Raw genomic sequence first — 12,746 nt, 5'->3', positions numbered from 1 at the left:
ATGTACAGAAACTGACCTTCAGGCTCACGGGCCACTGTAGCATCCCGCAACTCCAGAGATATTTGGTAGTGTGCAGCATTTGGATAGGAATCTATCTGCATACCTTTGGGATGACTGTGAAAACACTGACCACTCATAGAAGCATCACACAGTGACTAAAAAAAAAAAGAGCAAAGTCTGAGATGCTACTAAAACAGGAAAAAAAAAAAAAAAAGGTTACAAGAGGCTTTGTATTACTCCAGGCCATGGAGCTTGATGAACAGTTCTCTCATTCAGAGCCACCATCTCCATAAGCTGCCTGTGAAAGGTTTACTCTTCCTCGGTAACCTTCTGCATTCATTTTTAAAAGGTGTAAAGAGATAGGCATGGAATAAGGCAATGGAAAATCAGCCTAATAAACTAATATAAATTTTACTTTTAGGCTTATACAATCTGCGCTAAGTAATAAAATGCTGATGTGGTAGACTCCACCAAATTTCCAAACTGAAAACCAATAGCATCACAAAGAAATCTCCCATCAACTTCAACACTAATTTTCATTTGCATTTCCGCTTCCAACTTTAACATTTCAAAGCAGTCATGACTTTCAAGACAAAACTTAGCATTATCTTTAGAACATATATTCACTTTTTCTGAATCCCTTGAAGGTACTTCTCCAAACAATGCATTTTACAAGCTCGTATGTGACAGTAGTGGTAATAAACTGAGGCTGTTCACCTACTGGTATCACCGGCTAGTTTCTCAAATCAGTTTTGTTGAATTGTATTTGGATATATCTATACACACCAGCAAAATATACAGGCTTCAGAAATGTTCATTTTCCTAAAAAACATGGATCACCAAGAACATGAAAAATGTGTGAGGTCAGAATGAAGAAGTGGGGACAACTGCAAAAATTTAGTAAAACAGTGGCTTTATGGACATAGGAATAGAAATATCCTCATGAAGAACCTATATCACCTACGTTTTAGTTTTCATTTGGTCCTTTCTTCCTCATTTTTCTCAGCAATTCTTTCCTATACTTTCAAAGGGAGGTTTCCTACCTCTGAAATAGGGAAGTCAGGTATTTTCCTCCTTGTCTCCAGATCTTTCCTCACTTTTTTTTTTTTTTTTTTCTGAGCCCACATGAAATCTGGGGCCATGCTGCAAACTGCCTGCAACAAGTCTCTCCTTCAATTCATATTGGAAACATTGAAATATAGATTTGCATTCCTATTAACTGTTCTGGTTTTGGTTCTGGCCACACCAATCTCCCCAGAAGATGCACTGACAGAGTTTCTCTGACAATAAGCTTGTTTCCACAATTTCTCATCTTCCACCAAACTGAATTTTGATTTTTTGAAGCTTCCAACACACCGAGTTACTTCAGCTGTCTGGGCTGCAACACAGCTCCATTGTTTTTATTTGTCCTCGAACAGATTTACTCTTGGGAATGACAAAGTAACTTCTGTTTTGAGCCCTCTTTTTATTATCCCAAATGGATTTCCTGGGTTGTTAACCACTGAACCAACACTCTGTGGTGCTGACTCACAGGGCAGGGAAAAAGAAGAGGATGAAGGCACGTGGATCACCTCCCCCTGTCCTCTGCCATACAGTAACTTCTATTTTTGACACCGATGTGACACCAAGAACAGTCTTTCTTGGCTGCTAAAGGACTATTCACACACACATTTGCTAATTGCTACCCAAAACATATTTTCCTTCTGGTGAAACATGCATCATCCCTCCGAGGATTCACATAAATCATCTAAACATTGTATGCACGAGAAAGCACAAATTGCCAGTGGAAAGCTAGCAGGTTGCCTACAGTCTGCACTAACAGGGCAAAGTGAAAACAAAATATTTCACATGAGGTGTGCTGGTGATTACTGACTCATTTTTTGTGTGTTTTTGGCACAATATTGCTTGGCTGTGAATGCACGCCTGCAGGAGCTCTATGCCCACAAGACAGTGTTGCTGACGTGTTGCAGGTTGTCTGTGCATGAGTATTTTCACAGAACACAAAACCACAACACTCTGCTGAGCACCGTGGTGTATCCAGCTATGCCCATGCAGTTATTTAGATGCATCCAGCTGGTAATCTACCCACCAGCGTTTTGCTGTACATCAGTATTGGTGAAATTTCCCTGGAAGAAAGGTTGGTGGGAGTGGACCAGCTGGTGCAGACTCGCAGCTGGGAGCAGCTGCAGGGTACCTGGAGATCTCTGGTTCCTCGTGAAGAAGTGTTAATTGCAGTGCTCACTCATTGCTAAGTCCAGTTTGGCCTCCATAAAGCCATTCATACCCATATTGTAGAAACATTTAGGAGCGCTTGAGCTAAAGGATAAAGTTCATGGAAATCGCTGAGTGCATGATATCCATTTATTCTCCTCGGGAAGAATATGACAATCCATTTATATATTCAGACAAGACACATTTGTAAAGGGACAATTCAGAGCAAGCTTGCAATGAGGAGGGCAGTGGAGGGAGGGATGCGAGCTCAGTCAAGGGACACGGTTTCACAGGAGGACAGGCTGGGCAGCAGCTAAAGAGGGAGCTGGCAGAAGAGAGGTGAAGGTGTAGGAAGGAGCTGCACGAAGCCTTGGACCTGGACAGGAGACAGCAAACACCACAGAAAACTCTGGGAACCTCTTCATGGTTGACACAGACACAACGTGGTAAGAGACACCGAACTTGTCAACTAACCTTACCTAATGGTGCTGCCGAGATTAATCCCACACAAAATTTCACAGGAAACTCACATCTCAGACACTGCTAGGAAGGTAATGAAAACAGCAGTACTAACAAAAAAAAAAAGACGGGAGACTTTCCTCCTGGTAGGCAGACATGGGAAGACACTATCTGATATGGTATTTCAGATTCACCTGTTCAGCATCAAGCGGCAGACAACTTGAAATAATGTACAGACATGGAATGAGGAGGTGCCATAAAACTCCAAATATATACCAGAGGAAAATTAGGAGTCAATTAGGAGTACCAAGCATAGGGGCAACAACTTTCATTGAAGTAGGTTGAAATATTGTCCATTAAAGAAACCTTACAGTATTTTACCTCCTAACTGGGGAAAAAAATTGCCCTGAAACAGCTGCTTTGAAAGCTTGGCAGTCAATACACTCAAAAAGTCTGGCCTCCTAAATACAAGTGGACCACCTCACGGCTGCTTCATAGAAAAAGAGAAAAGAAAGGATATTCATGTTTGTTTACACTGTGTTGTAAGATCTACAGAGTAAATCGGATGTGTGGTACTACAGACAGAAATAAATTATCATCATGATTTATGAAAAATCTTTAATGGAATAAAAGTAACTCCTATTTAACTTAGCACTCGGCAGGATTACAATATCCAAATCCCTGGTGCTTTGCAGGATTGAAAAATAAACTTTCTATAAACTGCAGGAGTTCCCCAGCCTACCATAAACACTAGTGGACAGAATGAAAAGCTAGTGAGAAACATTTCCCAGGTTGAAAAATGTTGTTAAGCTGAGAAATGTGACAAATGTACATTTGAGACATTATTGTATATCACACTTCTGGAGAAACAGTCACTAAGCTACCTTTTATTGGCAGATGCTACAACTTCTCTAACATTAGAAATACAGTAAAGATTGTCTCAAGATTTCAATACTTCTGTAAAGTAAACATTTCAAGTTAACAATACAACAATTTATAATATAGAGAACGTTTGGTAAAACAAGATATGCACAGGCTAAATAAATGGTATTAAGTTTATGAAAGGCAGCGAGAAAAGCACCAATATACTGAAGAAAAAAAGGAGCAGATTCAGATAAGGGCTTAAAAAGTCAGAGCAGTGTAACACAGTAGACATGTAGCCTCATGGACCTAGGTGCACAGCACAGCCTGCTCTTACATTAAAACATCACCGTGCATCTCTAGAGAGAGAAAAAAGACCCACACCACTTAAAAAAGTGTTTTACAGGAGCAGCATTCAGCACTTCTGGAGGCTGCTGAGAGCCTGAGCTGGTGTGTCACTGTTCCAGGAGACCTGGCTGCGTGTCCTCTCGTGGCTGGCCTCATCTGCAGGCATTGCCTGCTTGCACACACCTTGCACACTCCTCTCTCACCTCCCCTTCCAGCCATCAAAATCCCATTTACTCAACTTCTTCTCCCAAAGAGAGTTCTTCAGCCCTGATCCTCACTCTTTCCTTCATTCTCCATTTCAAGGGGAAAAGAAGAACTGTCTCACTCAGGCTCACCTAAAAACTGTGCGCCACTGCATCAACAGTTCATAACCTTTTTACAGACTTGCCTCAGTGTGGGTAACTTAAACATAAGGAAAGTTGTCTCACTTTACAGCTCGGTTAAACAGCTGTTTAACCTTAGTTTCACCTCATCCAGCTTCCCCCAGCCTATCCCTCTGCATAAGACCTTTTGATGGATACCAGTAATTTCTGACAATGATCCTGATAATCCCTCTGCTTCTTGCTTTATCAGAAGATGCTGTTCTCCCTGCCACAAGGTGACAATGCAAATTTGTGCTTTTGCTAACTGCCTAGCTTCTCATCTGACGCTGGACGGGATGGGGGCACCATGTGGAAATACACCAGCTGTGGCAATGACGAAGGCATGATGGAGTGAGTGGCTACTCAGAAAACAAAGGGCAATAATTTCCACTGTTGCTGCACTGCAACCCCAATAACACAACTGAACAGCAGGACTTGAGACTTGAGGGGAAGGATTCTCACTACCACTGCAGATATCCACCCACCCCTGCGGACCACTTCAGTCTAACACAGATGACGGAGCAGGTCGGACACAGCAATTGGGACGCCTAAAATTCTGCAGCATGGACTGGAATATGTTATGCTGCCTCCCTTTCAGTTTCTTATTTGAGGATGTGTCTGAGGAAATGGATTTCCGGTTCTGACTGTTCTGAGCCCGGATCAGTTTCTCATGTTCCCGGATTTGTCTCTGTAAGTGGTTCTGGATAGCGATTCCCAAGGACTCAGGGTCGAGGGAAGCACCGTAGACCTCCCACGTCATGCCTTGCTCATCCCAGACAACATCTCTAACGTGCTTGGATTGCTTCACCTGCACTTTTGCCTCCATGGCAGAGGCGGGCTGCTTCTTGTTTTCCCCACGGTTTGGCAAGGCCTGAACCGAAGAAGGAACAGCTGCAGCATGAAGCTCACGCTTGGACTCCTTGGCTTGCTGGGGAGCTGCCGAAGCCTCCAGGAGAGGGGTGACATGTCCAGAGCTCCAGCTCGGAGCAGCTGCTGCTCCCACCGGCAGAGCCTGCCTGCTGGCCGTTGGAGTCGGCCTCATCTCACCCTGGCCTCTGCTCTGCTCCTTCTCACCCACCTCCTCCAAGCAAGCCTTTCCACTGACGGGCTCTCTGCTAGCATTTAACCCTCCCTGGGCATCAAGCACCATCAAGTTTTCTTCCTTTGGTTTTACCCCAGATTGAGGAATCGCCTCCACTTCGTTCGCACCCTTACATGGCATTGGTTTTTGCTCAGAGCTGCCCAGGGCCTCATTCTGCTTGGTTTCACTCTGCATGTTACAGAGTGAAGGTAACTGGCTGCTTCCCACATCATGCACGAGACACTGCACCTTGCTCTCAGTTCTAGTAGCAGACATGACATTTATTTCACTGGCAGCAGACCGTGCTGCGGGTTGATTACTGGGGCTGATGGCAAGCTGCTGGGCAGGCACTGACTTTGACAGGGCCGCAGCATCTGTCGGCAGCGCAGGAGCATCCTCACCGCTGCTGGCTGGACCTGTCCCTTCAGTATTATCCACAGGTGTACCTTGAGAGGTGACGGCTGCAGGGGAGAAGGGGACGGTGGGTTCTGCATTGTCTGCTGAGCCTGGGGACACTGCGTCAGGTGGGACAGCAGGCAGCCCAACAGGCTGGCTTTGGGCTGTAGCAGCCACAGCCGTAACAACAGTCAATTTTGACACTGTACCAGGAGAACATGGGGGCTTCTGCTGTGAGGAGCAGCTGTTAGCAAGTTCGGACTGGCTCAGCCCCCCACTGCCTTGGTAAATGATGTGCAGTTCTTCCTTCTCCTCTGGAGGAGGGTTCCCTTTTAAGAAGGCAGCGAGGATGCTGGGGCTGGTGGAAGCTGATTTATTCTCCACAGTAGCTACGGCCTGAACCTCGGCATCTCGCCACGTTCTGCTTGCTGCTTCCTGAGTTAAAGAGCTGCTCTCCGACTGAACCGTCATCGTACCTGTTTCTCTGAATTTGGAGAGCTGGGTTGGGCCCGAGCTCCCCGGCTCAGTGTCTGCATCACATATGGGATGTGTGCCCTCACAGCTGAGCTGGGCTGGGGCCGCGCTGCTCTGCGTCATCTCAGTCTGATCAGCAGGACACAGCTGCTCAGGACCTGCAGACCCGCTTTTTGCCACCACAGCCGCCTGTGGATCTCTCCCAGCATCGGTGGCAGCGTCCCTGTCCCTCACCGGAGAGGCGGGCTGGCAGGCAGCAGCGTCAGCTTCTGCTCCCCCCTCTTTTCTCTCTCTTTGCAGAAGGCTTGCCTGAGAGGTGAGACACGACTCGTTATCCCTGGCCGGGCTGCCCGGAGACGAACACTGCAACACCTGGAGAGCTGGCTGCTCCTCAGTCCCCTGAGGTTTCAAGGCAGAGTCCTCCACCTGCGCCAGGGGGCTTGCTTTCGCCTGGCCACCCTGCACAAACTGCCGGGAGCTCTGGGGAGCTGGCATCATGTCTGGCCCGCACCCTGCCGCATCCACCGCTGGGGCTGGCCCTACTGCTGTCAGACACCCCTCCACAGCCTGGCTGGAGAGCCTGCGAAGAAGCACAGCTTGCTGGTTAACATCCTCCTTGCAGCACGCCTCCTGCCTCTGGGTGCTGGTGCGCTTCAGGCTGCAGGTGCGAGCGGCTGCGGAGCCTGGTACGGAGCAGGGGAAGCCATTGCTGGCCCTCTCTTCAGCAGCAACTTTGGGCTGGTGTTTAGCAGGCAGCAGGTCCCCTGGGTGGTCCTTCTCCTCGGGAGGGGCAGCTAGGGAGAACTCGGCAGGTCCCAGGGGATGTGGTACAGTCCCCATGGACTGCCTCAGGGATGCAGCTCACTGTCAGCTCCTCCTTAGAGGGCCCTCGCAGGGTGGCGGGTCCAACTGGGCAGGCTTCCAGCAACAGTTCTCCTGTATAGCTAATCTGTCAATGAAAGAAACACAGTGTAAGCTGTATTCAGTTTTAAGAATAAAAAGTACAAAATATATTTATTTTATGGCTTGGAGAGAAATACTTGCAGGTAAGGGGGAAAGTGAAGCACCCAGTTCTGCTTAAAAATCACATAAAAGACACAGATTTCAGGAATGTCCCAATTCCAAGGTCTGGATGGAGAAGATGACACTAGGGACAAAACAATAACAGCTGCCCTGCCATGGATACATTAATGAAAACATAATGACATAACAAGAAGGAGTGTAAAACAAGAAATACGAACAGAAAGCGGGAAGAACAGGAAGGGGAGCAGGCTGTGTCTGGTAGTTTGAGGGGAAAATACACAGCAGCAAGAGGTCAGAAAATAAACTGATAAAACCCTGTGTCAAGTCACCTGTGGAAGGTGATTGAGCAGCTGCTGACTTGCCTGTTGTGTGTACACGAAAATAAGACACGATTCCCACGGGACTCCCCTGTGACACGAGTGATCCCACCACTTTGCTGCCCACTGGTGTCCCCTTCCTCTCACGGAGAGCCCTTCCTTCCCTCCACCACCAGCAAGGAAATGCTGACACGGGTCAGTTCAGCCTAACGCGCATGGAGTTTACCTCACTGGTAAAAGGAATATGGAGGAAAGACAACCTGCTGGATAGCACAGATGAACACCAAGAGAAGCTACTGTGCCTTGAAACTATGGAGCGATGCACGCACTTACAGCTTTCACATTTAGGTTCTTTGAAATAACTGCAAAGAAGCCTGCTTGGTCAATAAACACAGGCACAGATGATCTTGAAATTAGTTTATGAAGAGGTGACATGAAACTGGAGGGGAAAACATAGCTGCACCACCTGCACCACTGAACAGGAGGGGCCCAAAGCAGCAGTGAATGCCACAGCCAGCAAAACAGCAGGGAGGAATTTTAAGCAGGTGGAACAGAGTTATCCAGGTTGAAACCTGGCGAGAACTGTAGAGAAACCGTGACTTCAAGCAGGAGGCGACCTCAAAAACCTGCTTCTTGACTGGGGTTTTCAAAAGGACTCGGCACTGCCCAGCTCAGGTCCTGTTAAAGGTCAACAGCTTGGTCTCTGTCAGTGCCAGAAGAGCAGCGGTGACCGGCGATTAAGTCCCACTCCACTCTTATTGCAGGCTACCTATGCTAGCTGAAAAGCTTCTTTTAAAAGCTTTCCGCAGCTCATGCTGTCAGCAAAACACCGGCGTGAGACTTGGGAGACACTCCTAACATTTAGCTTTATGTTAAGCAGAGGGACGGTGCTGGGAAAATTACCTTTGTGTCCATGTCTCTGCAGGCACACAGCGGGGTCTCCTTTGCAAAATGACTTGGGAGATGCTGCTGGCAGGAGCTGTGATGTCCCAGACCCTCCCTACCCACTGACAGTATCACTATTAGACCTCTCCCAAAAGGGTAGATCCCTACCCTTCTCCTCTCTTTCAACCATAACGGTGGTGCTATAACTTTCTCAGTTTCTGTAAGATTCACCCTAAATTTCAGCACCTCAGGGTACGTAGAAAGAATGACAGGAGAAAAGTGCTCAACAAGAGGAGAATTGAAAAGAATACAGACAACCTATTTTTTTTCTAAGAAAAGGAAAACCCTGCAACTTATTACTTATTCATTAAACTTTATGTCTTCCGGATATTAATAATTCATTATTTTTTTATACTGTATCTTTGGGCTCTCTCCAACCACAGATACACAGAGCCTGCTGGGTTAAGTCAGCCCTGATAAGCTGTGATCCTGCCCCTGGAGGAAACTGAGCTGCAATCTGTGGTCACAGCCGTGTATCACTCCAAAGTGGGTCTCCTCCAAGGCTAACGATGGCTGAGCTTTTTGAGACGCACTGAGTTTATGGAAACTAGATTGCAAATCTGCACAACTTTGTGACTGCTTACAAGATGTTTGCTTCATTTTGTGCTCACTTTAATGCCAGTTAGTAGAGTCCTGAAGAGGAGAGCCATTCCAAGTTCCTGCTGTTGTACCATGACCGAACGTCTAACAACCGTGTGCAGAGGAGCAGATGGCTTTGGACATCTGTTTTCTAAACTCTGGTACTCTCTTCTTTGCTTTTCCAAGTATCAGTGCAAACTAAACTTGCATATACAATTGGGCAGGTCACATTTTTTTTTAATAATGGAACAAAACCAAACCGAGATCTTAAGATGTGACATACTGCTTGGTGAAAGTTTCGGAACAAAAAAAAAAGAAGGCAGAGCAAATCTGCTTGGCTCTTCACTATATGAAAACCTCTAAAAGAGCAGCACCCAAAATCCAGTGCTCTCGATGGAAACAGATTGCTTGTATCATCACATGAAAATCCTACAGCAGCACTGATGCCAGCACAGGTCTGCGTGCTGGCAGTCAGAAGCAGCTGTGAAAGGCACTCTGAACAACGGAGCACTGTCCTTAACTCAAACCCACTCAATGATGGAACAATTCCTCATTTTTCAACTAAGTAAATTAGTTCTGACCTGAACTCCCACACGAATCCCCACATCTGCTTAGTGTCTCTTCAGCGGTGTCACTAGAAAGTGTGTTCAAGAAAGTTTATTTCTGAAGCCTACATTTAGATGCCACAAGTGCTAATTAAAAGTGATTCTGCTACTTAGCCCTAAACATGTCATGCCAAGAGGGGAAATTCTGCCCCAATAAACCCACACAGCCCTGTTCTGAGATATGGGATAACAGAGCATAACCCAGACATTGCACTTGACCCCTAAACACAGGGTGGGGGGCCAGGTCATTCCCCTGCATGGGACCAGCTTGAAAATGCATTAGTTTATGAGAAAATATATATATATATAATTTATATATATATATATATATATATATATATATATTTAAATACTTCTTTGTTGCCACAGTCATGGGAGCTATCTTATTGCTAGACTCTTTATTAAGATAGTCCAATGACAGGAGCCAATGGCACTGTAGTAGTCTAAATAAATGTGGTAATTTTTGACAATGTTTTCTCAAAAATTAATAAAACTCAGAATGTAAGTCTTATGCAAGAGAAAAGCTGCAAAACCAGCTAATTACAGTATCGGAAAGGCATTTTTATTATTCCTAGGAGTGAAGAACAATGCTGAGACCTGTGGGCACAGTGTACACACACTACTCAACTGTCAAGTCAGTAAGGATTCAAACCAACAAGCAACACTGACTGCAAGCAAATACCTAGAAGAAAAAAAAGAAAAAGAAAAAGAAAAAGAAAGAAAAAATACAAAACTCGGTGGCCAGCCAAAACACATGTCAAAACAAATTAAGATCGCTGGTGAACGTTGCAAGTGTTGTATGCCTGACCTGGAGCAATCATCCCAAATTCTCTTTCATAAGGAGGCAAAATTAATATCTCCCCAAAGGTCAAAAATCATTCTTTTAATAATAAGAACAGATTTTTGACATGAATACAACTCTCCTACATCATAATCATTCAGACCACGTTTGTCTGCCTGACTGTGTCAATCTTATCTCAATGTAGAATTTTTCTGGACCTTTGCAACAAGTTTTTAATTTAACAGTGTCTATGTTCAGCTTGTATGGCCTGGCAGGGTCCCTGCATGGCCAGCAGACCTTCACACACTCGTGTCACTGAGCACGTTTTCTTTATGTGCTTAAAGAGAAAAACAAAAGCGAGCAAATGAAAAACCCTAAGAAGTTTCCAGGCAACTTAATGTTATTAACCTCAAGCTACAACGAGAAGAAACTCCTATTTATTTTGGTAACACCTTCCCCAGTAGAACAATATTACAAATTTCCCTCTCACTGCTTACTGGAAAGTCAACAAAACCAGAATGTCTGCAATTTACTAAAAACAGAAACAAACAAAAACAAAAACAGAAAACAAACAAACCAACCCCCCAAAACAAACAAACAAACAAAAAACCCAAACAATCAAACAAGAAATTTCTAGGAAATTCCAGCATAAGATTCTGACTACCATTTCCTCTGGAAAAATTGTGAAAATCTGCAAAAGCGCACATAAGACTACCAGCATCTCCAACTACCCTCAATTTTAAAAATAGTTTAGAAATGAATAACGAAAACCAAATAAAATCCAGCTCCCAAACAAATCAAGTGCCCACTCCCTAATCTAGACTCTCATCAGCTTTCCAGTCATTGAGACCTACATTCTTTGAGCCCTTTATTTGGCCTTGTCTCTATAAACAAAAGAACTAAATATTTATTCTTAAAATTTCTAATCTTGTCCTATGGTTTCTCAAATTATTATGAAAATCATCGTAGAACTGCACAGGTTAATGCTGCAGATGAACACCTGCTAAAGTGGGAATTCAGCCTCCCTTCTTGTCTCCTAATCTGAGGAAAAAACAAATGGAACACTAACTCATATTAGACCACTGAATAGATAGATCACGAAGCACATTTCTTTAAATTTTATATGTACACAGGCACATGCATCCTTCCAATTTTGCACTTTTTTCTTTTTTTTTTTTCATTTTTTCTAGCTCTTTATTCTGTTCTCTGTAAAACGTTGTGGTTTTTTCCTTTTAGTGTCAAAGGGTCTTAGCTATTCCATTCATGAAAAATTTGCTTAATGGCTTATTTCCTCCTAATTATCTGTAAAAGATAAAATTGCCTTTTAATATTCATTAAAATACAAAAGAGGTGGCCCAAAGAGGTAAGATACAAGATATAACCAACTTCCATCTCTCAGCATGCTTTTGGATGCTGAAAGGAGACAGGACCTTACATGGGGATGCAAGAGGGGATGCACACAGACACCTTGTGTACATGTGGTTCTCATAAAAGGTAGGGTTGGGATTTCAAGGAGAGGGTGCATAACTCCCATTTTGCAGTCTTTTGTCCAAAACGCAAAGGCAAATGGTCAGAAAGTAAGAACTGAAGTCCCACTTCCCTTTCTGCAGCTGGGGACAACACCTGGTATTGCAGGTGGTGCAAGAGCATCACTCTTTCTGTGACCTCATTTGTGGAAAGATTATCGCACTCCCACCACCACCACAAGTGTGTCACACCCAGCACAAGGCTATTTTATTGTCTGCTGCGCTTGCTGTTGTATGAAGGTCACACCAAGCCAGCTCAGAGCTTTGTTTGTCTCTATTACATCTGCCTTGAGGACAGAAACTGGGCAAGATGTGATAGTGGCACGTATCACATTTGCACATTCGCTATTCTGTTCCCCTAAAAGGCTGACTGGTAAGTTGCACACCTCTAGAAGGAGGGAAGACAGCTCAGCCTGGCGGGCCATGGAGCAAATGATGGAAAAAGCTGAGAAGGAGCTAGACATGGAAGCCCCTTCAGATGCCCCACAGGGAGCATCCAGCCGGGCACCAAGGGCAACAGAAAGGATGTCCCAGGGACCAGAGAGGATAAGGAAAGGCCTCTTGCAACTCAGAAGCCTTTGGTCTGGCTGCACAGACTCTTATCTTGCCTATTTATTTTTATTTTTCTCCATATTAAAAATTACATTTCTAATTCACGAGTTCCTAATTCTAAGTGTCTGGGGTTTTATTCTGAAAGGTTTTCAGTCTCGATCTTGTTGGGGGCAGGGAAGTTTGCTTTAGAAAAACTCCACAACCACTTGAAAGCTCTGGCCAGCCT

General features: G+C 44.9%; 1 protein-coding gene across 3 annotated transcripts in view; it reads right to left on the bottom strand.

Moving 5' to 3' along the window:
- Positions 1-971: 971 nt before the first annotated feature.
- GPRIN3 (GPRIN family member 3) overlaps positions 972-12,746 on the bottom strand; it is a 32,638-nt gene continuing 20,863 nt past the window's right edge. For 2 of the 3 annotated variants that reach the window (XM_040555933.1, XM_040555934.1), the window contains exon 2: positions 972-7,141. In XM_040555933.1, the coding sequence (XP_040411867.1) occupies positions 4,741-7,032 (2,292 nt within the window). In that variant the 5' untranslated portion in view covers positions 7,033-7,141 and the 3' untranslated portion in view covers positions 972-4,740. Of the gene's footprint in view, positions 7,142-7,998; positions 8,007-12,746 lie in introns of all 3 variants that reach the window. The other variant, XM_040555935.1, reaches the window with a different exon arrangement.

Source organism: Cygnus olor, chromosome 4 (genome assembly GCF_009769625.2).
Source record: "Cygnus olor isolate bCygOlo1 chromosome 4, bCygOlo1.pri.v2, whole genome shotgun sequence".
Classification (NCBI taxonomy): Eukaryota; Metazoa; Chordata; class Aves; order Anseriformes; family Anatidae; genus Cygnus; species Cygnus olor.
The sequence above is the reverse complement of the archived record's forward strand: the minus strand, read 5'-3'. Positions and strand labels throughout refer to the sequence as shown.